The sequence below is a fragment of the Odontomachus brunneus genome, unplaced genomic scaffold (genome assembly GCF_010583005.1).
Source record: "Odontomachus brunneus isolate Ranch 3 - 2012 unplaced genomic scaffold, Obru_v1 Obru_scaffold_015, whole genome shotgun sequence".
Classification (NCBI taxonomy): Eukaryota; Metazoa; Arthropoda; class Insecta; order Hymenoptera; family Formicidae; genus Odontomachus; species Odontomachus brunneus.
In genome coordinates, this window is record NW_022639465.1 from 2,317,987 (window position 1) to 2,344,569 (window position 26,583).

The 26,583-nt window shown below is 48.4% G+C and overlaps 1 protein-coding gene across 1 annotated transcript in view; it reads right to left on the bottom strand.

Moving 5' to 3' along the window:
* Positions 1 to 1,227: 1,227 nt before the first annotated feature.
* Positions 1,228 to 26,583, bottom strand: part of LOC116841370 — a 122,599-nt gene continuing 97,243 nt past the window's right edge. Inside the window, exons 19-29 of the mRNA XM_032809198.1 lie at positions 25,526 to 25,572; positions 25,254 to 25,423; positions 18,755 to 23,962; positions 18,177 to 18,236; positions 5,957 to 6,161; positions 4,201 to 4,459; positions 3,740 to 3,851; positions 3,512 to 3,634; positions 3,264 to 3,418; positions 3,000 to 3,079; positions 1,228 to 2,767 (exon numbers count right to left, since the gene is read on the bottom strand). Of these exons, the coding sequence (XP_032665089.1) occupies positions 2,599 to 2,767; positions 3,000 to 3,079; positions 3,264 to 3,418; positions 3,512 to 3,634; positions 3,740 to 3,851; positions 4,201 to 4,459; positions 5,957 to 6,161; positions 18,177 to 18,236; positions 18,755 to 23,962; positions 25,254 to 25,423; positions 25,526 to 25,572 (6,588 nt within the window). The 3' untranslated portion in view covers positions 1,228 to 2,598. The remainder of the gene's footprint in view (positions 2,768 to 2,999; positions 3,080 to 3,263; positions 3,419 to 3,511; positions 3,635 to 3,739; positions 3,852 to 4,200; positions 4,460 to 5,956; positions 6,162 to 18,176; positions 18,237 to 18,754; positions 23,963 to 25,253; positions 25,424 to 25,525; positions 25,573 to 26,583) is intronic.

The following is a 26,583-nucleotide window of genomic DNA, read 5'->3' on the forward strand; positions in this document are numbered from 1 at the left end:
TATATAGATGTGTACACAGTTACGTTGCGTATATATCGACGCGTTACTGTTATTCATATAGTTACACGTGAGTATGTGTGATACCCCTTTATATTATATATTTAGAGTTGGGAACCTCGAAAAAGTAACGCGTTACTTTTCGTAAAAAGTAATTCGTAAAAAGTAGGCGAATATTTCTATCCAATTAAGAATACCTAATATATACTATCTGCGCACGATCAGCGCATCAACTATTGAATATAGATAACTAGAGTAATGATAAAACGGTAACGGTGTTATAAGTAACGCATTATTTGCAACGGTAACGGCAACGGCATTACAAGTAACGCGTTACTTTCCAACTCTGTGTATATATCTCATATCTCATTATATACTTTTCCTCCGCAGTTTTTGTGAGAATCGATTGAGGTCAACATGAACGTACCATTTTGCGATATTCACAATAATAGTCGAGATATTAATTAAAGAAGATTGGTGAATAATCACATGCGATACGATAGATGAGCTGTAGTGGCGATGTATGCTGTCGTGTGCTTGTACATTAAGTCAAATTGAACAGAAAAGCCTTTTATCATTTTGTAAATAACTACATAGATTTTTAGTTATTAATGAAAGAAAATTATCATATGATTGTGCGCGATAATGCACAAATCTTTAATTAATACCTAAAACTCTATGTGGTCATTTACAAAATGGTAGAGGACTTTTTTGTTCAGTTTGACTTAATGTATAAGTATACAACGGCTATAACTCATCTACCATATCGCGCATGATCACTTACCAACCTTCTTTAATTATTATCTCGAGATTTGTTATACGAATATCGCAACACGGTATGGGATTTTATGTTCACCTCAATCCGTTTCCACAAAAATTGTGGAAAAGAGTCTAGGACACTTTGTATATATAACTCTAGGTACAAATAATGCGTACATAATGGGTACAAAAATATTAATTTAGGAAGGCAAACTTTCAATTATTAGTCGTTAATCTCGAATACTGACGAATGCAACGATAACAGTGACCGATTTATCTATAGTACCGCAAGTAAAAATTATAGGGAAACCCGTCGCATCTAATTCAATACGAGTCACTGTATGCTAATTCGCCTCCCAGCGCAAAACAGCCATTCTGTGATCTCAAATCAATTGTCATGTCCGCATTCTCAAAGTGGCCCGCGGAAGCTTCGTTGTCGTGTTTGCTCTTATGCGTTTTTTACACGATTTCTTCTTTTTCCTTATTTTTTATTTATTTTTTTTTTCTTTTCAACACAATTTCGACGCGTCGCAAAATTCACTCGGAGACGCACACAACGACGTTTTCCAGGCTAGCCGCCAGGAACAGAAATAAGTTACTAATCGTTATCGTACAATTACCTACAAACTATCCTCTTAGCGTGGACTATATCGCTAGATCTTTTGGCAGAACTGTCACCAAAGAGGGCCTCGACATAATCAGCAATTACTTTGGATGATTATCTCGAATATCGAGACGCGTTCGATCGTTCGAGCATCGTTGACATCAGTCCATATTAATCGCGACAAATTTATACTGACGATATATATCCGTATTTTTGCGACGATTCAGCGATAGGTAACGATAGAGAAGATAAAAATTCGCACCGACGACACGGCGGCGTTAATTACAATGACGGTAATCTCGATCGTGTGGGAGCACCGTTTTACGCCTCGCCACGAATACCGACAGTTCTAAACATTTGTTCTAATCGTCTTATGTCGATAACATCGTTGCTAAATCTAAAATGGAAAACTCTTGTGACGTTCTTTACTTTCCGCTACGTACGCTTAACTCTGTCGCCTAACGAATTATCCATCGATCGAGATAATAAGAATATTAGTAACGTGGTGTATAACTTTCCTCTGTCGTATCAGCTTGACTCGAGAGATACTTCAATATGACGGTGGCATTCGTGTGGATCTAATTAGGACCTTCATTCGTTGTATTATGTTTCACGGCGTGCTACATGAAATTACATATTACACAGTGGTTCGGAAGGAATCAGTCGATCTCATATCCCGTCTCGGATAGATTGTAGAGCCATAAATCAACTTTAGAGCCATCGAGCATAGAAACGATAATATCGAAAATATAAATTTGCAAACCGATGTGTTAAGAAATCGCGTGTTCTAATAAAATCTGAACGGTTATCAAAGCGCAAAAGATGTCAAGTTGAAGTCATTCTAGCAATTCGCGCGTCTAATAAAGTCGTTAGAGACACAAACACAATGAGAGAAATCAATCGTGATTAGCGCTTACCGAAGACGTCGCGACACACTATGGATTACAATTTAATTCCTTATACACAATCTTAACAAAAATATTACAGATTACCAGGGGATCCGCTTCTGCAAGAGTCTCTTCCCGGCGAGGAGCGTGGCGTGAGAAGCTGCGAAGAGCGTTCTCGGCGTCACGCTCGAGAATGCCGAAAACGACTTGTCTTATCAGGAGCGATCGGGTTAAATTCGCTGAAATACGGGTCTGTCATGATATATCTTAACGATCCCGTTTAGTGCTTTGGTAAAGGTTATCCTGGGTCTTGATGCGCGACGCGTCCAAGTTTCGGATCGTCGGCCTCCTTTATAATCTCTCCACGTAGTTACCCGGGAAAGTACCGAAGTAACCTGTCCTCTGGTTGGAGCCAATGTACCAGCCGTCGTCGCATTTCTCCATCATGTACACCATATCGCCCTCTTTCAGCTCCAGCTCATCTTCATTCTGCGGTTTGTAGTTGTACAGCACCCGATATCTGCAAGAGACAATACAAGTGATTATATGCCTTGGATTATATGCTGTTCCTCAGTCATAACACAAAATTTTCAATGTCCTCGTCTGAGGAGGCAATGAGTCGAGCTCAATCTGCTACATCTTCAACGTTTACAATGAGTTAAAGTATCTTTGATCGAAGCAGCAATGAAAAATTTCGAGGGAAGTCTATGAAATTTCTATGTAAATCCAAGAGCAAGGTGCAAAAGACTCACGGAATCGGTTCTGAATGCGTGTTGACATGTAGAGTCTCGCTGAGCTGCGATACGTGCAACTTACTTCCGCCCACTTGTGGCTGAAAGTTCAAAAGATCGTGTTACTGTACAATACGATTTTTTCCGCGCTGGCCTTTGCACGAGATATCGGCTGCGTTCCGAAATTCATTGCCAGTACTGAAAATCTATAGTTCATGTCACATATACTATAGAATTTCAGTACTGGCAGTGAATTTCGGAACGCAGCCATCGTGTGATAGTTACCAGTGAATTATAATGTGGCTGGGTTGTGTTTATATTGACCGGGATGGATGGCACGTAATGATGGGGTCCCATACTCATCTTGCCTCCAGAAGAGGCGTTCGCTAAGAGACTGTGCGCCGCTGGAGAGGCCACCGGTTTGTTCTGAGTCGGTGTCTCTGAAATAACAATAGAAGTGCACCCTGTGATTATCTGTCGATCTTCTCGAGATGTTTGTTTCCCTTTAAAAATACGACGCCTCGTTATATTACCTGATCGATGCCCAGGCTCCATAATAACTTCGACGTAGGAAATCGGGAAGATTCCTTTGCGATTTCCTGCATGGCCCTCGTACCAATTGTCGTCGACTCTTCTGGTCAGAGCCACCACTTCCCCTGAGTGAGCGTAAACATTGCAGAAAAAATTTGTATTAATAATGAAGAAATTAAATTCTCTAAGAATTCTCTCTTTCTCTATATATATTTCCAACATTGGCTTACCTTTCGTTAAAGATAATTCCAGATTAGTCTGAGCGACAAAGTTGAACTTGGCTCGTGCCTGACCTTCGTAAACCTTTTTCGGCGTCGTTCGTATGCTATCGTACGGTAGAATCTGCGATAAGTAAAATTCGAGTCTCTCAAACATGTATTTTCTTGCGAAAATGTTCAAGTTTGCCTTTTCGCTTTTCACTCTCTAAAGCTTGGTCTCTAAAGCTTGTACTTTTTGCTTTCTGTTCTTTATATTTTTCTGACTTAAGTCAGAAAGAGACGAAGAAAAAGAAGCAAGAAGCAAAGAGCACATTGGTAGATAAAGTTTAAATTTCTTGAAGTGAAATTTCACTCATAAAGCAAATACTCATCAAAGGTGTTCACAGAGCTATTCGAGTAATTTTCACGAATATAGAGTTACAAGAAATTCAGAGAATAATACAACCCAAATCTCGAAGAAGGAAGTTAATTACCTCGACATAGTTGTAGGGAAGCAGTCCGATCATCGCTTTGTACTCGCCCTCGTACCAGTTTTTATCCACCTGTCGGCGAATGAATATGATGTCGCCGCGCCGGAAAGTCAATTCCCGCGATGATTGGCCGATAAAATTATAAAGGGCTCTCGCCACCAAGCGTGGCTCGGGCGTTTGATCTTGGGATCGACTTCTCTGACTTAAATCGTCTACGAAGTCGTCGTAGCGATTCAGAGGTATAGGCGACTTCTGCGAAGGTCTGCAATTGCCGATTCGAAAGATTCTTTCCACCGTACAACTAAGATTGTCTTTCTGTTTATTTCGAGCACATTCCAGCTCTCTTCGGTAACTCTCGCGACGGTTTGAGCATCGCGGAGTTTCGTGGAAATTGGAAACGCAAATTTAGACATGGAAGAGAGACTCGTGCTTTTCAATGTTTATTTTCAGTTTTCCATAAATGGTGCTTCAGAAAAATGTTACTCGATAATCTCAGTTAAAAAATCAGATGGAATTTCAGCCACGAGACCTCTCCTGATAGCAATGCTCTCTTCTGACCGCGAGAAACTTTCTATCCTACTAACTGTCACGAATACGTTCAGGACTACGGCAACCTTCTTCGGAGAGACGTCAACGAAACCGGCCAGTTCTACCTGCGCGCACGATTACGCTTGCATTGTGACGCCCGCGTAAAATAGCTTACCACGCACAATGACGCGTTGTGCAATGGTCATTGAACGGCGGGAGATGTTTTCCAGCCGACAACGGCGTAATAAACTGAAGATGTATCTTTTCGTCACATTATTAACGTCGTTGTTCGAGACGTTTCAATGCTTGCGCAAAGAAAAACTCAACGTAAACAAGAGAACGTCGAATTCTTATATAAATTATATATCGAGACAAGTTTAAAAAATAGCTTTCTGTCTTCTCCAATTGTCCCTCAACAAAAGTATCTCTTCTATGAAAGCCGGGCGAAATTTATAAGAAAGAGATCGAAAGAGTCCATTTCTCAATCACTGCATTGAGACAAAAAAACTTGAAAATTTACTTATGGAATATAACGTTTATTTCTGTGAATAAATTTCATATTTCCCGCTGATACATTTTCAAATATTTTTTTTCTCAATGCGCCTCTCGAGTCGACACAAAGAGAAACTCAACGTAAACAAGAGAACGTCGAATTCTTATATAAATTATATAGCGAGACAAGTTTAAAAAATAGCTTTCTGTCTTCTCCAATTGTCCCTCAACAAAAGTATCTCTTCTATGAAAGCCGGGCGAAATTTATAAGAAAGAGATCGAAAGAGTCCATTTCTCAATCACTGCATTGAGACAAAAAAACTTGAAAATTTACTTATGGAATATAACGTTTATTTCTGTGAATAAATTTCATATTTCCCGCTAACACATTTTCAAATATTTTTTTTCTCAATCCGCCTCTCGAGTCAACACTCTTTGCACGCGCGCGAGTTTTCCTACACGAGAAAACTACTCTATCAGTGTAACTGAATTTTCCGATGCTTGATCAGATGAAAAACTCAGTTAACAGAGTGATTTCTGCAGGAGGTTTCCGCTCAGCCAATTACTGCTGAGTTATCTCGATCGTGTTTCAGCTGAATGCTCAAACAAACGTTGTCGTTCGCAGTAACAGAGATATTATTTCTCGTCAGTGAGTTTTTCGTCCGGTCCCTGTGCGTTTGCCCCAATTGAAATTTCTGTTTTGTATAAGAGAACAGGAAAGAGGATGGAAATGACTCACGTGAAGTTATCCGTGTGTCTGCGGGAGTGGATGTCGTGCAGCTCCTGAAAGTACTTGCGACGGCGTTCCTCCGCGTAGACGCGCCGCATGTTCTCCGCGCTCCGGCGCGCGAGTTCCTCCTCGCTCAATGGCTCCTTCGCCTCTGTGCGCACCGGCGAGCGATAGTGAATCGTTACCTCACCCTCCACATAACGCCTCGGCGATTCTGCATCAAAGAGGCGACACATTTATCGGCCGCCAATCGAGCGACCCGACATAGCGAATCAGTCGCACCGCGTCGGGCGTCACGAATCCGCTTCGAAAACCACCTTTGGGATACACGCAGAAGAGGACAATCGCGAAATTTTTCAGACTTCTTCGGCGCAGCTGCGTAGGCATAGTCGCGTAATTAAATCCCAATTAAATCCCGCGAAATCGGCGAGTAACTAGCCGCGCGAATCGTCAATTTCGATTTCAATCGTTCCATTCATTCGCGCCGTTTACTTAGAGTGCCCCGCTGGACTCAGGGCACGCGCCGCTTCGTCGAATTAACCATCGTCATCGAGCGCTTCACTGGACATCGTTAAAAATGATGGCATACGTTCGGCCGTGTCGTGTTCAAAGAGATTCGCGCGATACTACCGATCCGACGGAGTTATTAGAGCATACGAGGATTACATCTCGTCGGCTGATCCGATGGGGAAAAATGCGCGTCGCGCGCAAGACATCACGCGCGACGCGACCTACTTTCGAGAGGTCGTCACTTGTTCAGCTCATTCCGCCAGAACATATGGCTTCCTCGCGGAGGGAAATGATACTTAAGCCGCGGTCATCGACCAGCGAGAGAAGCGAGAACCTAGCCACGGTCTCTGAGCATCATTTTTAGCTCTGTGTAGCGTGATGCTCGATTACCCTTGATAACACTCGCAAGGCGATGCCTCATACACAGAACAAACGTATATGCAGCGTTCTATAAGATACGATACACCGATTTGGAGGCAAAAACCTAATAATAACGACTCACAAGACGCGTTCAGAGTGTCTCTCGTTGCGAGATCTCTCTAATAGCGACATCGCCGTGCATTAGCGCGGATAATTTTTGCTCATATTTACGAAAGCACGAGCGTAACGAACGCGTAACGAAAGCACGAGCGTATCGATTCACGCCGCGTCTCACCGCGCCGTCGCCTGTCAAGCGGGCATTTAAAAACGACGTGAAGCTTCGTGCTTCAGGAGCGAGCAAATGCTGCGCCGTGTGCACGCACCTGCTCTCCCGTGAACGCGTTGCGCGAGATAATGACGAGACTTTATCGCGATGTAACAGCACGCGCCTGCACTCACGCACTGCGCGCACTCGCGTGCGCCGGGTTGCACCGGAGCCGTGCGACTGATAAAATGAGTGCAGCCCGAGCGACTGACCGATCTCTCTCTCCGGCGCGATGATGGCAAAGCGCAGACTCGCGATGACTCCGCCGATGCATTTTCGGCGGCCGACCGTCATTCGCATCGTCGTTCGGCTAACTCGTCGATGCGCCGCGAAATTTTCCGCGATAAAGCCACTCGAGTTCAGGGGATATTACGTTGTATGCTGAATATAACGCAGATATAACGCAATTTCGTAGTTTGCACTGCTTTTCCATTTGGTTGCACAGAATTGCAAATACTGCTTGCAGAGAGGAAATATCAGTGCACTGAATGGCATTCTATGTCGTATTGAAAACGAAAAAACTTCGCCAATGAAAGAATTTTTTTTAGCTTTTGACGTAACAAAGGCTACCCCTCAAGGCATTAGGATTTGTACTTCCACTGCTTTTCCATTTGGTTGCACAGAATTGGAAGTGCAGAGGGAAAATACAAATGTCAGTGCATTGAAAGACATCCCATCATATAAAAAACAAAAAAGAACTTCGCCAATGAAAGAACCTTTTTAGTTTTTGACATAACAAAGGGTACTCTTCAAGACATTGGCATTTGTATCTTCACTCCGTAAGAGCATTTGCAATTTCACCTAATCAAATCTAGCATTTTCTTAACCCTTATCCGAGCAAGTAGGTTCCGCTGAAACCTCTTCCCTTGTATACTAAACTTTATATGTGAAATCTGATCTTAATATTACTTTTAGGAAAAACAAACTAATGTATTTTGAATATTTTCAGAAAAAATATATCTCCGCTTTTAAAACTTTGACTGCGTCGTAAATATAGCTCATTGAAAAAGTCTTTTTCGTAAAAGTAACAAAATGAAAAAAGAATATTCATTGACACACGCGACAGAGTCACGAATCTCTTTCTCTCATGTTGTCGGACCAAATCAGAAACTTTCATCGGTGCCCTCCATCAGTGAAACCGCGTCGGGGTTCCCGCGCGACTCACCTAGGAGAGTCTCGTACTGTCAGCATAACCCAATTTGTCAGCGTGTAACGGCTTGAGGCGCTAATCATAAATGCCGAAATGAGAAGCCGAATTTCAGTGTTTCAGAACGCGCGCCTTTCATCGCTTTCTTCCGAGCGAGATTCTCACGCAGCTGGGATCTTTCTCTTTCTCGCGCGTGCTCCAAGTACCATATTCATTTTTCTTTTTCTTCTTTTTTTTTTCACCCACGGTACCTTATTATCCTCTATCTGATTCCGCCCCGTCGTGTAATTTCGTTCCATCATTCCGCGCCGCGTGTTGACGCTCCTATTACTCGAGTACTTTCGCGGGAGAAGTCGTTTTTCAATTATTGGAGCAATTTCGTTATGTGCTGCACCAGCATTAATCGTGTTCCCGTTAATTCAGTTGTAAACATTCTTGAAAATTGGTAGCGCAGCGTAATATACCTAGTCTCTACTTTAACCGCTTCTTCTCGCCGCCTCTCTCGCTTCCTATCCCCGCTCTCTCGCGTTCTCCCTGTTCTCTTCGATCAACTACTACCAACGGCTACTAACAACAGCTATGCCAAACGATTCTAACGGCGCGCACGGTTATTTACACGCAGCAGGAAGGGCATTATTTCAGGAAAATTATGTGCATGTTTACTGACTGTACGGAATCGGTCCGTAGACCGACGGAAGCGCGCTTCCGGCCTGAAGCCCGCCAATCGGACCCGTCTGATCGAACAAAGGGCTGGTGGCACGGTCATGGCGGGAGTCATCAGGGTCAATCGGATGTCGAGCTATCCTGACGGCAGGATCTACCGTTCGTAGATCGCACGTGGAGCTCTTGTAATTGTTGACGAGCTGCGGCGACTGAAGCTCGTCGGCCAGCGAGATGTCGCCACAGGATTTGTGCAGAGGTCTGAACGATCGCTCCTTCTTCTTCTGGTCGCTCTTCCCGCAAGCTTCTTCCGCTGTCGCACCTCTACCCTTAATCTTCGACAAGGTGTTACCTCTAACGACGTCCACGACGGCTTCTTCGTGTCCAGCGCTGATCAGCAGATCTCTCACGAGGTCCTCACGGCTGCGCAGGATCGCCACGTCGACGCTGTAATCGTTCAGACACTTGCCCTCGTCCGCTTCCATTCGTTCACATTGCTCGTTCACCATGGTTAAGTCCAAGGGTGGAGGAGGGATCCTCGACGCCTTGACCTTCCGTGAGGTCAAACGTTTAGGAGAGACCAGCTCGTCCGTCGCCTCGGATATCGATTGTCCGCAGCCGATCGAGCGTGTCCGACCTTCGGTCTCCTCTTGGCACTGCCCCAATCGTCGTCGTTCCTCCCGTCGTCGTCTCAGACTCGTTCTCGTGATATGAGCATCGAGCTTACAGTCCGACGGTTCGACGACGGGTTCCAGCTCGGGAACGTTGATTGCGCGAGCGACGTAGAGCGGGGCGTCGAGGTTCCGCTTCGTGATAGTCAAGTTCGGCAGCGACTTGCTGAGATCCCAGCAGGTCCGGCGATCAATCGACGCGTCCGTCCGGATGGAGTCCAGTCGTCTATCTTCAGAAATCATCGGAGAGCACGTCTCGTTGTGCGCTCGCGCGAATCCGTTTCGTCGGAAGTCGCCGATCGGCCGATCGCTCGCGTTGCTCCAGTCGTCGCTCGCTACTCGGCCGTTTCTGTCGCAAATGCCAGCCGAGTTTCCGAGGCTGCCTCGAGCCTCGATCCTCGTGGATTCACCGAAAATGTATTCCGGCAGGCTTTTCTCGCGGCGCCACGCGGCGACGTCGGCACGACATCGACGCGACTCACCGGGCGCTTCCTTGTCGCTCGTGGGTTTCCGAAATCGAGCTTCATCGATCAGCGACAAGCCGTCGCTCCGTTCATTACTCGCCTCGTCGAGCTTGACGTCCCTCACGACGATGTGTCTGACCTCGCTCTCGGGTAAGATGTTGACAAGCACCTTACCGTCCTTCTGACTCCCGTCATCGTTCCGATCGACCCGACGATTACCGTGCGGCGGCGGCGGCGGCACGTTGTTCCTCACAGAAAGCGCGGCCAATACGTTCTCCTCCTCCTCCTCCTCCTCTGGGCTGCGACTCGTCTGCAGCCCCCAGCGAGACTTCCGGTCATTTATACTGCTCACGGACGATTGATTGCTCTGGCTGGCCAGCGTTTCGGTGCTGCCAAAGCCATTGTAACGCTTCGCAGCTTCCTGGTTGCTGTTGCCGAAATGCCTGGGGAATCCGCTGCAATCTTGCCGCACGTTCGCCGCCGAAGTGCTAGCGAAGAACTGTCGCCTGAGGTACCGATTGTGCTCGAAGATCTCGTGCAGCCTCTCCCTGCTGTCGCTGAAGTGCTCCTTCTCAAGCCCGCTGGAGTAACGGTCCGTTGACCGCCGTCCCGCAGGACTCTCAGAGGGCTGTCGCGTCTCTTGCGAATAGCCGCGATTCCTCGAATAGCAGTCCTGATCGCGGCAAGATCGCTGTCTCGAAGACTCGCGAGAGGCCGGGTCGAAACACTTGGGAGCCGCATGATCGGCGCAGTAATAATCCTTGTAATCCTTGTAGAAATACTCCCTCTCAAAGTCCGTCCGCGGCTTCCAGCTCCAGCGGGAGCCCTCAGACTCCAGGTAATCCGCTGTCAAGTTCCTCTGCACGAGCGTGTCGTCGCAGTTATCGTTGCAGTTATCGTCGCACTTGGCGGTGCTCGCTCTCTGCATCTCGGGTATAGCGGCCCGCTGATAAGTCTGTCTCTCGATCGGCACCGATTTATGGGAACGGCGCGAGCGGTCGTGACGACAGAGTCTCTCCAGACGGTCGATATCATTCGCCAGACTGGTCCATTGGACGCTGTGCTCCAGATCCTCGACGCGAGGCAACATTGTCTGTATTCTCACTTGGGTCCTCACTGTGTTCCTCATCGCGAAGGCATCGCGTGCGAACGTCGCGTCCGACCTGTCACGGCTGCTCCGAGAGAAATCGTTTGTAGTCGCGCACTCTCTGCTGCACAACGACACGTTTACAGGCTTCGCGCGAATCGACGAAGATGGAGAGCCCCCGGCCGGTACACACAGAAAAATACATATTATTCATTCAGGTGAATTAAAAAAATTTACTCGTTTCGTACATCAATGGACACTTCCGTAACAAAATGAACAAGCAAGTCAAATTAAACATTACTTGTTTCAAGTATTTTAGGACTTTATGTATCCGCAAATCTATCATAAGTTTGTCACACCAGCACTAGATTTATTGAAAAAATCCTGAATCCTAATAAATTCCATAGTGTTTCTATCAAGACTATTAAATTAAGGCCAAAAGTTCGGTTCGCTTAGCGAAACCAACTTTTTCTTTGATAAAGTTTCGCAAGAATTCTTGTAAGAAGAACCAATTCTCCTGAGTACATGATAATAAACTTATCCAAAATTTCTGATAAGTATTTTTTAACACTGTTGCAAACTATTAAAAAAATATCGATTATTGAAAATCATTGTTACGTAAAAAAAAAAACAAGTCTTTGAGTACTGAGTAGTCGCTTTTCCTAACGTCAGAATATTTTTCTGTGTGCACTAACTGGAGAGTTATTTATAAATCTATCTGTCTCTCTTCAGCTTCGCTCTCTCCCGGCTGCGAGTCGCGAAGGAGCCGGACGATTATTAATTTTCCGAGATTTTCGGAGGCAGATAAGAGCCCGAGGACGATCTCACCGCGCCGGATATTACGCAGAACTTGATCCTCGATTACGATGGCCGGCATGAATCGCGCGCGATAACGCACGGACGACGGAATAGAAAGCGCGATTCTTCGTTGAGCAATCGGCGACATAGTCGACAGCAAGCCGCTGTCGCGACGGAAAACCGGGGAAACTCGATTTGCTGATATCATCGGACGATGATTCGTCTTCTGCGACGACGTCACGTGCGACTCCGACCAGTTCCGGACATTTAGGGCCGTGTCATCGTGTAACGGTGACTCCAACGGATACGCAACGCGCCGGCCGGCTGTCAAGGTTGAAGTGATCGTGTCACGTTGTCCGACACACAGGTGAATACATTTGAATGCACAGGTGAATGCATTTTCATATCCGCGCGAAGTGTCGCATGTGTGGTGGCCGTTGCACCGGCGGACCCGGATCATTCCGATTACGCGCGACTAATCGTCATTTCCTTCAGAACCTGAGAGAGGAAGAGAGGTAGGGAGGGAGTCGAAACGCGCACGAAACCAAAGAGAACTCCCGACGAAGACGCCGCTGCTGCTGCTGCTGGTCACTCTCAATCAACGCGTCACGCTAAACCCAGCGTCATTCCGGGCGACATAACGGCGTCGACTCATTCCGCCGCTCTCGTAATGCGTAATTAACGATAATAAACACGGGTTTCCGCGATACTTTCGCGCCCGACGAGTCGCTGCGCGTGCAAGAGCGCACCAAGTGTCGCGGAGGATACACGTTATTCGGGAAAGATCGCGTCAACGTTGGAAACGAGGATACGGGTCGCAGTGATAGGCTTTTCCACTTATTAGCGTCCTCGTGCTCGCGCTTCTCACGGCGAAGAGGCCGAGGTGATTTAACGAAGAACGTCTGTTTGTTGTGCCGACGAGCAAGAGCGAAATTCTGCCATGAGAAAGGTGTTACTTGCACTCTCATAGCCATTCTATTCAAACGAACGCCGGCAGATTTCCAGCGCAATGTGGATCAACGTGTTCACCGGGAAGACGTTCGTCCCGCTTTTCTGTTTTTCATGGGGAACAATTTCGCCGGACAGGAAAAAGCCGACAGGACAGCGCCGTGATCTTCTTACTACCTCCATCGCCTCCTTTTCGATCATTTCCGACGCGTTTCAGCGTCGTCCTTTTCGCGCGTTATCCACGCAAGCGCCATCAGCTGTCATCACCTGGGCCGAGGAGGCCTCAGGTAGTTCAATCCACTCTTAATTTAAACAGACGAAATAGCCGGCCTGTAAACGTGTCGTTCGAAGAGCTCGAGCGAATGCTTGGGTAAAAATCGCGCGATAAGCTCGCAAAGCCCGGCGATATCGCGCGCGATGATAATCTCGCGTGCGTCACATATGATCGGCTGTTTGTGCGGAATCGACGTGATCACCGCGTGAGTCAACGACAAGGACGACGACAAACTGGCTCGCAACAGCCTCGCGCGCGAACTTCCGATTAGATGGACGCGATTATCGCGATTGTCGAGCGTGCGCACTGATAACACTCCGCGGGATCATCACGGCATCACCGATTTGCGCGTCGTCATCGTCTTTTTTGCGAAGCATCGTTGTCTCCACGTCGGTGGGCAAGGTAAGAGTATCGATGCCTGGTCACCTACCTAACCCTGCACATTCTCGTTGTGTTTGGTTATTAAGCACGAATACTTAAACTTTCAACGTAAAATGTATATACATATATCAGACGCATACATTTTATGTTGAAAACTGCAATGTTCATATTTAAAGACTGACACAACACGTATGTCCAGGATTAGCTACGGGAATCGGTGACTTTTACCTTGCCGAGTGGTCGAATCGGTCGCACTGGTCGCGACGTAACAGCGCGCAGCTATTCGACACCTGTCGTGGGATTCGCGCCCGTCGCGAAAGCTGCGTCGCACGACGCACGTAAAACGCGTCTGAAGGCGCCGCGACGTTGGCACCGGCGATCGCGCTCCCTACTCCTTGGAGAACGGTTCACCAAGCACGCAGTTCGAGGAGCGTTTTCGCGGAGGAGCGCGCCGTCCGCGAATTGGCGAGCTGCTCGACTCGAAATGAGAGACGCTTGAAATATCCGAATCAAGGACGTCGCGATGTTACCAGACGGTTTTATTACTCGGACTTTGTGTAACGGCGAAAGTAAAGCACGAATTTAGTGAGACGCGGAGGACGTGCGAACTCCTGCGTGAAACCTCGCGTGGCCACGTAGAAGCTCGTCCACAAAGGCGCGTTTAGCTTCTATCAGCACCTCGACTCGTGCTACTCGTCGCTGATAAGCGTCGCTTCTTCCAGTCGTTGTTCGCGATAATAAAAGTACAATCGCGGTGCTGCAAAAGCGCTTAAAAGCGCGCACAAGAGTCGTGTTGTTCCACGCCGCGACTCACGGCGCACGAGAGATACTCGCACGTTTCACTGGCTCCATTATGTTCCTGCTCTACGCGCTAATCACCTCCCGCAACGCACTAATTATTCACGACATTAGGGGCCTTATTTTTGCACTCGTTTCACCGCGCTCGCGCGTCTCGGCGATTCGAGGAAACGTCACAGAGAGACTACAGGTTTCATCGTGCATCGTCGACTACGCCGACGGCGGAACTGTCAAAGAGCGGAGAGACATGTACTCATCAATCACTAGGAGATTAGATAAGAGACGATCAACAGACGAGTGTAATGTACTTTGGCTCGGGGAAGAAAGCTGAGAGGCACTTGACGCACTTATCTAGCGACGCACCGGATCGTCGGGAGCTGCGCGATTACGCACGTATGCTCGTATTGCAATAATGCCAAGGATGACCCTGCGTTGAGGAGCGGACGAGTCAGCCGAGCCCGATAGATGAACTGATAAATAGCTATGCTAATTGCAATTATGCAACGGCAACGACTATCACACACACACGTCGGTCAAATTTACTGCGCTGTATCAGCAGAAGTTCGCACACACCGTGGCTGCTTAGAATTGCGTTACTGTAGTCATCGTCGAAAATAATCGTGACCGCCACTTAGCCGATTTTAGCGACGCGTAATAGCGTGCAAATGTGTACGGCTCTGATGTTAAATATGATCAAGACAGCATCGAATAAAGGACCCGGCTCCTCGGTGAATGATATTTATCTCCTAATAGGCAATAATCAAGTTCACGACCTCTGAGTAAATTCAATGCTCGGCAAAAGCTCTCAAGTGAAAGTCGAGCCTGTGAAATATTGAATAAGAAATTAAGAGCAAGCTTTGATAAAAACAAAATGATGAGAAAATCATAAAAAGAATATTTAAAAATTAATATAAAATATTTAAATTTTTTGTGTTGAGCGCCGGACTCTTATAACTAGTAAACAATATTACAGCATGTAATAAGCTGAAACAAATGGAACGTGAACATTTAAAAATAGTATTAAATTTGCAGGGGATGAATTTAAATCTTTTAGAAAATTTTCAAAATTATTATTTTTTCTGGAACATCAAATATATATATATATATATATATATATATATATATATATATATATATATATAAACAGAGGAAAAATAGCTTGTAATTCTGAAGTTCTGTCAGTTTATTAAATTTCAACTTTTTGGCGTGTAACACAGGTTTATACTGAAAATTTAATACAGTTTTAAAATTTTCCAGTTCCATTTGTTGCAGATTATTGTACGAGCTGTGATATCGTTCGTCAGTTAGAAGCATTCGGCGACGCCGCGTTCAGCATAAAAATGTCTGGGCAGAGAATTTCAATCCTCTTTAAAATAATTTCTTTTAATTTGTAATAATAATAGGTAGTATGATCGAAACCCTGTACTGATAGATTTATTCATTTCTGCAAGGAAAATAAAAATATTCGTAGGAATCTCTTATTTTCTGGCTACCTAAACCAGAACCTCTCTAAAGTCGCTTGATAAAAAAAAATAAATAAAAAAGAAGGAAAGGGAAAAGTCATTGCATTCGTCAATATAGTGCGTTTAAGTGTTGCGTGTATTCTTCGCATTTGCCATCGTTACAAGCCGCGCTCGAAAGTTGCACTCGCGTGCAAATTGAACGTCAGCCAGTTCACTGTTACCTTTCCGTTAGACAATTAGCATGCGTGAGCATCGTTTTGACGGAGTCGACGACGCTTGTGCCCTTGACATCGTGAACCAATGAATAGCTCTCGGGTCATCGGCATCTGGTTACCCTTCGCGCGCGATTGTTTCGACGAAATTAACTTCCAGTCGGTAAAATTCGCGTGCCAACGTGTCGAGTTCATTCGCGGGTTTCCAATTTCACCTGTCGACTTCGATTGCATCGCACGATTCTCTCTTTGACGATACCCAATGTTGCCATCATTTTTATCGCATCCTGCTCAATCGTTTCCTCTCATGTACGACGTGATGTACTTCAGAAACAGAGCTGTCGAATTGTACTTTCCTAATTCGAACATAATCAATTCGTAGATTTTTAGTTACTAATTAAGGAAGGTCGGTTGTCCGCGACAATCTTCTTTAATTGATAACTAAGCATCTATGCGGTCATTTGCAAAATAATAGAGGATCATTTTCCTCAGTTTGACTCATCACGACTCATCTACCGTATCGCGCGTTGATCGTTCATCAATCGTCTTTTAGTTAGTCAAAATCTTACGTGGCTGTTTACGGGAAATGCTACAACCATTTAATGTTCAGCTTGATGAGTTCTAGATGAAGACATCGCGGCAGCATAACAAGTTGTCGGATACCCCGTACAATTGTCTAGCAGGACAACAATAGAGCGTTCCATCGTCGTGCATTGATACTGATTCGACACTGACGTTTCCCCACGTGCTATCCACGGTCTAGCGCAGCCACAAGAAAGCAAGCGAGCACAATGCAATTAATATGAAACTTCTAATCGGGACTACACGGCAAGTGAATCGCGTGTTGATTTCCTCATCGCGCGAAAGTCATTTTCGGCGTCGATCGCTCTCTATCGCGCAACGAGCGACTTAGTGCGACTTCGAGGCCGAGGAATAATATGATCGCGCGCGTGCAAGTACGAACGTCGCATCATGCTTCCCGACCGCGTGATCATTGCGCTCATGCTCGATCGCTCGTAAAACGGTTGCACGATCTTTCTACCCAACGCACGCGAGCGTTGATGCTCGCTCATGCATCCCCCGGACGCATACTCCGCTGCTGTGCGTCGCCGCGACGCGCATCTGACGGACGTTCGCATCAGTCGCGTTGCTGATCGCGACTTTGCGATTGGCATAGCGCTCGAACCCGCGGCAGGCAAGTAAAAATAGAAGATAAGAAGCAAAAAGTCCAATGGAAAGTCCAGAGTTGCCGTACTGTTCGTTGTTACGCAATTTCGCGCACGCCACGCTCGCTTCGCCCGCTTCAGAGTAAGAAGAAAGCGGAACAGAGACACCTTGTTGCAAACAGTGTCGAGCATTAATCGATTACGATTGCAAATGAACAAGGTAATTGGCAAAACAATTGTCGAAATTAATTAGCCTCTTCGGTAGTAATTTGAAACGACTACGCAATTTCTGCCATTTTTTTTCTTTTTAAGATCTGTTTCTTCTTTATTGCTATTTTCATAGGAGAATTTTGAAAAAGTAATCTATATTTAATTGATAGAACGTAATCTATATTTAATTTATATTTACTATGAGTTAAAAAATATATAGTAATTTAAGTAAATCAAAAGAAATTCCAATGTTTTACCACAAAACATTTCCGGACAGTCCTTAAAGGGTTAATTATTATGTATGTAATTACAAATAATTTAATTGTTTGACGAAATTAATTGTTAATTAATTGTTAATTAAGCGATTGATTATACATTGATTAATAATTAATTTCCTCAATCAATTGTTTGTGATTACATACATAACGAGTGATTAACTTTGATTATTGATTTGCCGATTGTTTCAGTCAATTAAAATATTGGCCGATTAATAGAGAAGCGATTATTAGCGACATGAATTTTCATCGAGACAAAACTTCTCGATGACGACACTCTGGACAAGATCATTCGCAGGTTAACAATGCTTAGCGAGCCACAAAGAGGCCGACGCCAGATGTTACGAAACACCCGGTAGCAAACAGACTGCGACACGCGAATGAGCGCACACAGAGGACGCGCGCGCTCGCGCACGCGCACGTGAGGACGCGCGAGAGAAAATGTAGGCGTGATAATGATGAGCTTGTAATCGGCATTACCTTGGCGATCGTCCCTGCAGTGCTGGGATTTTGGCGGCGGCGGAGGTGCATTCGAGTATTCTATAGATGGAGCGGAAAAAAATCAAAATAATAATTAGCCGTTCTATAGCTACGAGAATAAAGACACTCGGGTGATTAGACAGAGGGTTGCACATACACACTTGAGGAGTGCGTGTGAAACTGCACGCGCCTCCCTCTTCGATATCTAAAGATATTGGTGTCACGACGTCGTGATAACGTCGCAGTTTAATTCGAGAATTAATCGAATTTAAGCTCCACGTTTTCTCGCACAAACAGAAACATGGAAAAAGAAAGTTTGGTGGGATTAACCAAACTTTTGACCAAAATATGAACAAACCTACAAAATTTCGTTTGAAGTTACCAGAATTTTGATATCAATCAAAATTTTCCGGTTTGTTCATGTTTCACCAAACGTTCGGTTAATCCAATTAAATATTTTTTTCCGTGAAAATTCGTTGTTAAGGATAGAAAGAGGAGGAAGTGCGAGATCTTCTAGATTCCCTCCGGCTTCGCGATTGGGTCAGCCCGGAGGTTCTAACAGTCGACGAGATTCAGACCTTCGAAGGTGACGGTCGGTCGTGCCGTGTAGACGGGCAAGGTTCTCGGCCACAGAGTTCTCTGCTTTCGTGCGGCGGTGGGCGAAGGCCGCGGTGGCGGTGGTTGATACCTGAACCTTGGTCTGTGCTTGTCAGGGTCAAAGTGTTGCCCGGCGAAAATCGTCTGCGGCGACTTGAGGATCGACGCAGGGGTTCGCGGACGCGTCGGCGACGAAGAGGTGGCGCGCGGTCGTTCCGTTTTTCTCTTGCTCTCTGGAGAGGGATCGGTTCTCGAAGAGCCTCGGTGGAGCTCAAGATCGGCCGGCGACGACAAGGAGCGCATGTTGTCACGGCGATTCGGGAACCGGTGAGCCACCCACCGTCCAGCCAAGTAGGGCGCGATGTCGCGGAGTTCGCGTACATCCGGCGCCGACGTAAACATCTCGCCTAAGATGGAAGTACATCGTCCGGCGTCCGGCGACTCGAATCTCTTCCGCATCCTGCAGACCGGTCTTCTCGCCTCGAGTTCCTTGGTTTCCGCTTGCCTGGCCACGTGGTTGGTGACGGTACTGGTGACGGTGGGCTCCTTCAGCTCGGCTGTCTTGCTGATGACATCAATGTGCGGCATGGAGAGGTTCTCCCGGCGCAACGGCACCCGCGGAATCGGCGGCGACTCACCTCTTCGCCGTGGCCGTCCTCTCCTCGCCTCGAACCTCCTGCGCAGCCACGCTACGTCGGCATGCTCGTGCGGCTTCGGGACCGCACGGCCCTCCTCGCTCGCTCTCTTCAGCAAGCTCCTCGCTAACTCCGGGTCGCTGCGGAAGCGCTTGGGGCTCGGTGCGATCTTGACGCGCCGTGGCAGGTCCTCCGCGCTCTCGAATCTCGCCCGCAGCCGGCGCACAGTGCCGTTTCGCACGAGTTTCAAGTAAGCGCGCCAATACCTCTCGGGATCCGGCGAGGAACTGCGTAGCCAACCGCTGTCCAGACTGCAGGACGAGTTCGATCGCGTGGTCGCACGACACGGACTGACGCTGTGCGGTCTGTCATGTTCACGCTCCCGTGAACAGGCGCGCAACGATTGTCGTCGCGTGCCGCCGCTACCGTCGCCGCTGCTGGTATCCAATAGCGTCGGACTGCGAGCGTCTCTCCGTATGTCGCCTGCCCTTTCTCTCGGCGACGTCGATCGCGAGCGATCGACGATACTGGACGCAGCGCTGGGTCCACTGTACTTGGCCGACTCGGTTTCCCCAAAGAGCTCCTTCAGATCAGCGAAGCTCTGCGACGACGACAGTTTCTTCCATCTGCGATACGACGACGTCGTCGCCGTTGTCGTAGGAGCTAGCGCAGCCTCGCGCTGCCGCGCTTCTCCTTTCCTCTCCACGTTCTCGAAGAACTCGATCTTCCGCGACACGTCCTCCGCCTCGACGTTCCGTTGAATCACCGTTCGCACCGAGGTCTCGGAGCTCTCCGTCATGCTGTCTGCGTCGCTACTCGAGACGAATCTACCTGTCTTCGTCGTGGAAGCTTCCTTGGGCACCGCCATAGCCAATAACGGCGGCTTCTTCGACCATTCCTCGAGTACAGTCTCCACGCGCTGCTTGTCGGTAGCGCTCTCGTTGTTGGGCGTCAACACGAGCAGGAAATCGCTCTTGTCCTTGAGTCTCGTCGAGTCATCGGCGTACGGAGCTTCGAGAGAGTAGCAGGTTCGCGGGGAAGTACTGGCCAAGCTGGGTGTGGCGGGCGGACAAACAGGCCTCGCGACATTCTTCGTGGGTGTTTTGGGCATCTTCGTGGCCGCCAGAGCGACGGCGATGCTGCCGCGCGTTTCTCGAGGCGCTAATGGCGCGGACAATCGACAGCGTCGCGTCATTTTGTCCAGAACCTCCTTGCCGATGGTCAACGATAGCCGCTTCTTCTCTAGCTCGGACATCGTCGACGACACCGATTTATCCGACTCGGATCTCTCTAAGCCTTTCAAGCGACCGATGGAGTCGCTCTTCTTCAGAGTCGAACTTTCGACCCGAATCGTGTCAGAGCTCTGTTCCTTCAGCAACATCGCCGATTCGCTGCTCGTGATCATCGAGTGGCACCGCACATGGAGACCCTTCGAGTCGACCCTCTGAGGACGTCCGCTGGGACCGCTGCTCTCGGGCGGCACGATGATCTCGTAGTTCGACAAAGTATCGAGCTTATCCTCCTCCTGACGTTCCTTCACGAATCGCTGATCCTCGCTAATTTCGCGAGGCGCCTCGACGACTTCGCCATCCGATCGCGTCGATCTCTGAGGACCGTCACTGCCGTAGATCTCGTTGAGTTGCTTCTTCAAAGTGGCCACCTGCTCGATGGACAAACTGCTCCAGAACTTCTTGCTGCCGCCCAGGCTTCTCTGCAAGGACGGATGCTCCGTCAACCTGTCGACGTCCTGATTGGCGTTGGCCTTCTTCTGCATCGTAGTCGCCACGTTCACTACCGAACTGCCTCGCCAGAGAGGCTTATAGGTGTCCTTCAGCGACGAGATGGTTCTTCTCTTGGAGGACTCCAGCTCGCTCTCCTTGCTCTGAAGTTTCTTAAAGTACTGCAAAATGTCTTCCACAGAGCGTTCCTTGCAACGTAGTCCACAATCGCCGTGCCACCTAAATTTATTCACGTCCTTCACGGTGAAGAGAAAATCCTTGTCGCGTTGTACGTTCCTCAGCTTCCCGTAGAGCGTCTTCAGCTCCTGCTCCGCCTTCTCCTTCGATCTGACTTGTTGCCAAAGATCGTAATCGATGATCTCCTCGTTCTTCATCCTCGGTCGTAGATCTCCGGAGGAGAACGTGCGCTCCAATTGACCCATCCTACTCAGATTCGCGTAGAAGTCGCGCAGATCTTTATATCGCTTCGACTTACGTCTGTGGTGTAGCAATTCGAGTATGTATTGCTGATAGTCCTCGCGGTCGATCGACGACAAGGAGCCGGTGCTTTTCGTCAACGACAAAGTCGAGCCGAATCTTTTCGTCTCCTCTGCTTCGCCGGCACTCCTGGCTCTGATCTTCTTCGAGGTAATCGTCAGCGGAGTTTCTGGATCGTCCTGCTTGGGAGGGCGAATTTGTCGAGGCGTCTGAGGTCTCGTTGGAGACGGCGAGGAGGTTCGTGGGGTGGACTCCTTCGACTCTGGCAAGGTCTTCAAGGGTGGTTCACTCAAACTTCGCTCCTTCACGTGCTCTCGCGACAACTCTGGACTGCGATTACGCAGCGTGGTGGATGACCCGAACTCGTCGATGCCCAGCAAGCTGTCGAACTTGCTCACTTTTTGGAGAACCGATCGACCAGGCCAGCAGCAGACCCCATACGGGCTGGAACTTCTGGATGAAACGCTCTCACGCTCCCAGTTCTTGAACTTCGAGTTCGAGACCGGTCGCTTGTGCGCGAGATACACGCTGAGGGACTTCAAGGACGGTTCCGACCTGTAGCTCTCTTTCGCGATGTCTTGCAACATCTTCGTACGTTCACCGACGAGGGATCTTCTCATGGTCGCATGTAAGTGCGGTATGGGCGACGGGGAGTTCCGCAGAAAGAGATTCTGGAAGAAGGTGTCCGTGCGTGTCGCCTCCTGATGCCTCTTGATTTCCTCCACGGTCAGAGGGGCGGTTTGACCCTTGGGAGGCTCTTGTGCAGCACTTGGCACTGTCTTCTCTATCCTCCTCAGCAGCTTGATGTCCTCCTTCTCGGCTATTTCTTTCCAGCCGTCCGGGGACCTGCTCGCGCCGTCACCGCCGTTTTCGCGTCCTTTCGCCTCCTTGCGCGTCTTCTTCTTCGCCTCTATTTTCTTCCTGTTGCCGTTCACAGTAACGCGTATCGTCTCCGGCTTCTTCATCGGAGTCTTCACAATAATCTGCGGCTTCTCACGCGGTCGCTTCCTCTTGTTAGCCTCGCCGCTCACTTCCGAACAAGATGACGAGATCGAACGCAAGGATTCCTTGCTGACGATCAGCTTCTCCGGTGACTTTGCGACGATTTTCGCTTTTTTCAGCTCCGTCGAACTCTTCGGAACGATCTGCGAAGACGTGCTCTTCGCGGAAGGAGACTTTGGGTGAGAGCTTGTGTTCTTCGTTGTCGTTGGCTGTTCAGTCTCTTTTCGCAATAATTCCTGTCCCTTCGGCGAGACCGCCGCGACAACTTTGAGGGACTTGTCCGCTGGACGTTTCTGCCTGCTCGCCAGTGAACTATGCGAAGCCGTCGAGCTCTTCGCGATCGCCCCCGAGGGGAGCGCCTTGGTTTGCACGTCTTTCGCTTCTTTCTCTCTGTGCTTCTGCAGAACCTTCCTCACCTCTACCGGTGAAGAAAGCTCTGCCGGCGGTCTGCTGAGTCTCTTGCACGACTGTTCCTGTTCCTTCTTAGTCAAGCGAAGTTTCTCCTTTCGCGGGTTCTGCAGAGATTCCGTTCTCGTCGTGACTTGGGCCCTTTCCGGCGATCTCAGTCCCTCCTTAACGGACGTATACCTCGACGACACTCTTAGCACTGAGAGTTTATCTTCGATCGGACGTTTGCCGTCGATCCTCGTTGTCGGCTCCCGAGTGCCTCTCGACGGCGCCGGCGATGCCGAGGAGCAAACGTGACTTCTCGCACTCGGACCCAGTCTCTTCCCTGTGTTCGTTTCAAATTGGCTCTGCGACAAGCAAGGGTCCGACTTTCTTTTGCTGAAGGTGCTGGAAAACAGGCCTGACGTCTTGGCGGCCTTACCAGTGACCGGACTGCTGGAGGAAGTGCGCTGCGCGATCACGCTGTGGAAGTGCTCGCGACTGCGTCGGTGCCTCTCGAGATTGCTGCAGAAGCGCTCTCGCAGCGATCTGATGCTCGACACGCTATGCTCGGCCGTAAAGCACTGCTCGTGCCTGGGTTTCGTGGAGTGCGAGCTATCGATCAGTCGCGCCTCCGAGTAGAGCTTCAAAGTTTTGTTGTAACGCGAAGACTTTCTCCGAGGCGGCGAGGGTGGCCTCGACGCGGACATAGCTTGCGGAAGTACTCTACCGAGTGGACACGCGCTTCCGGACGACGGAAATCGCTCGGCGAGCGTGCGAGGTGCTCTCATGACCGGCGATCTCGAGTCGAGCGTCGTCGTCGTCGTCGTCGTCGTCGTTGTCGTCGTCGCTGTCGTCGTTGCAGTCGAGCTCCTCGAACCGCTCTTCCGGTACACGCGAATCCTTGTCAAAGTGGACGAGATCGGGAAATACTCGATCTCCGTGTCGTCTGTGGACAGAGTTTCGGGATTGTGATGGTTTCGCGCTCATGTGTCGAGAGCAGTACAGCTGTCAGCCATCGCACCCTGCCACCCAAAAAGTCACCTAAGGTTGTCTCATCGTTCAAGGCTCAAGCTGGTGGTGGCTAAGCGCGCCGCACGCGACATGGCGGCTGCGTGCCGACGCAAGAGAGATTCACGGCTCCTGTCGTCGTGGTGATGGCGGTGGTGGTAGTAGTAATGTTAAAACTGCGCGCGGCTGTGGTGCTTATACTTAAAAGATTGCAGGAAGAGCTTTCGGAAGTACCGACTCGCGCACCAATATCGATAGACTCGGCGAGGAGAGCTGTGCCATATTTAAACTGTGGGAACACGCCCGGGGCCGGCTTGCACCAACACCCTTGGTTAACTGACTCCGATTATCGATTTCCCGTCCCCGTCTAGATCTCAGACTTGACTGTGACGCAGTCGAGAAAGGAAAGTTTCAGCCGAAGGTGAGCGATGCGTCGTAGCGAACACGTTGCTGATTTATTAATGAATCGATATCACCCGAATCACGTTGCCTTGGTCCCTCTCTCTCTCTCTCTCTCTCTCTCTCTCTCTCTCTCTCTCTCTCTCTCTTTGGTCTCTGTCAGCCAAGTATCGCGATAGTTAGCACTTATCGAATAAAACTTGAACACATTCACTACGACCGCATCGTCACTTTGCTTCGGCCTAATTAATTAATTACAGTCAGCACCGGTCAATGTCGATGCAATCGCCCACGGGAGAATACGCGTCGGAGGAAGTTTGTACGTACATCAAGCTGTGTGTGTGTCAAACAGCGCACTACTCACACGTCATGCCTTCGCGCTTTGTCGCTTTGTCGACACGAAGCGCTCCGAATTGAGAATTGAAAAGTCTCCGAGAGGAAAAGTCGTCTCGATTCTCGTCGATTCTAACTAATCTCGCGAAACATCGAGGATATCTTCCACTATAATCGAACAAGGAAAAAGCGAGATTCTCGTATGACAAAACTGACAGCGTGAAATCGTCATTTATAGCATCACTCGAAGTTTCGAGACACACATGCGCAATGTAAAAAACATAGAGTAAAACAATGAATAAAACACACACATTGCAAGCACGATCAACTGTAAAAAAAACATACACCCACATGCTAAAGTAAACTCCAATCACACGGTCGATCGGTCGATCAGCGTGCTGATTAAATCGTAAGGATAGCGTCAAGAATGAATGAGAGAAATCAAAAGGGTAAAAATGCGAAAAACGCATAGCGAAAAGATCAGACTGGCGACTCACCCTTCGCACGTTCCGGGGCTGGCTTGCGAAGCCCATGGAGGGGTACGTCGCCACCGCTCTGCACCGTCTTGTAGGCCAGTCTCTGCTGCAGAAGACTGAGCGGAGTGATGTCTTCCTTGCGGCGGAACACCAGTGTCGAGTCGCTCTCGTAGCCTGATTCCTTGAGAGCACTTTGGAACGAGAAAAGATGAGAGAGGCGTCGCGGGGAACGAGCTCGGCTCGTTGCAAGGTAAACTCTATGGGGAATCGGATCGGTTGGATCCGGTACTTACTGAGTCATGTACGGTTTCGTGGCCCGTGCGTTGCGCTGCTCGAAAGGCTGAAAAAAGGAGGAGAGACAGAAAGAAAAAGGTATCATTAGTATCAGCTGATCCTGGCAGTTTGCGGTTATCGCCGCTTATCGTCTACGAGTCATGCTGCGCGCCGAACGCAGAACGCGAAGGATATGATTAACGGGCTTGCTACCGCGCGCCCGAGAGAACGCTGGCGCTCTCCGAACGGTATCAGTTATCGCACGAGCAAGACATCGAGAGTAACCGAGCAAAACATGCGGCAGTCGTCTAATGCTAAGCCATGGCGAGGAGGGACGCATGAGGATTCTCGCTCGGTGAGGTGCATCATTCAGAGAGACAGGAGACGCAGAAGGGATGTACAAGTGTAACGTACAACGTATAGTGGCGTCGAAGTATGAGGAGATCGACAGGTATGAAAACAGCAACTCGAGATGCAAGATGTGTGTCTGTGAAGTATAATCGTACGAGTCGGAAAAGAGTGTATCGTCGTCGTGTACTCAAATTACTCGGCGAGAATCAACTAAGTGGCATCGTTTATCGATAGCGATCGATAGCTCGCTTCTGCAACGAAATAAGCTGCGCTCATGCCACGTCAAGTGCACGGAGATACTCTCCCGTCGCCTTCGGGACGTCTCGCGACATGTACGGCGAAAGCGCTAACGCGACTCCGATTTCTTCTCGTGTGTCGTGTGCCCCCCGTCTTTGAAACGGAAGTCGTCGCGTGCGATGCGAGAAACAGGATGAACAACAATATGTAGATGTATATAAACAGGCACATAAAGATAGCACAGACAGAGTGACAGAATGAGATGATGGTGGCTAGACGGCCAGATAGAGACAGATAAACAGGTAGATAGATAGAGAGAGATAAGTAGATAGGTAATAGAGAGAGAGAGAGATAGATAGATAGATAGATAGATAGATAGAGAGAGAGAGAGAGAGAGAGAGAGAGAGAGAGAGAAAGAGATAGATAGATAGATAGATAGATAGATAGATAGATAGATACATAGAGAGAGAGAGAGAGAGAGAGAGAGAGA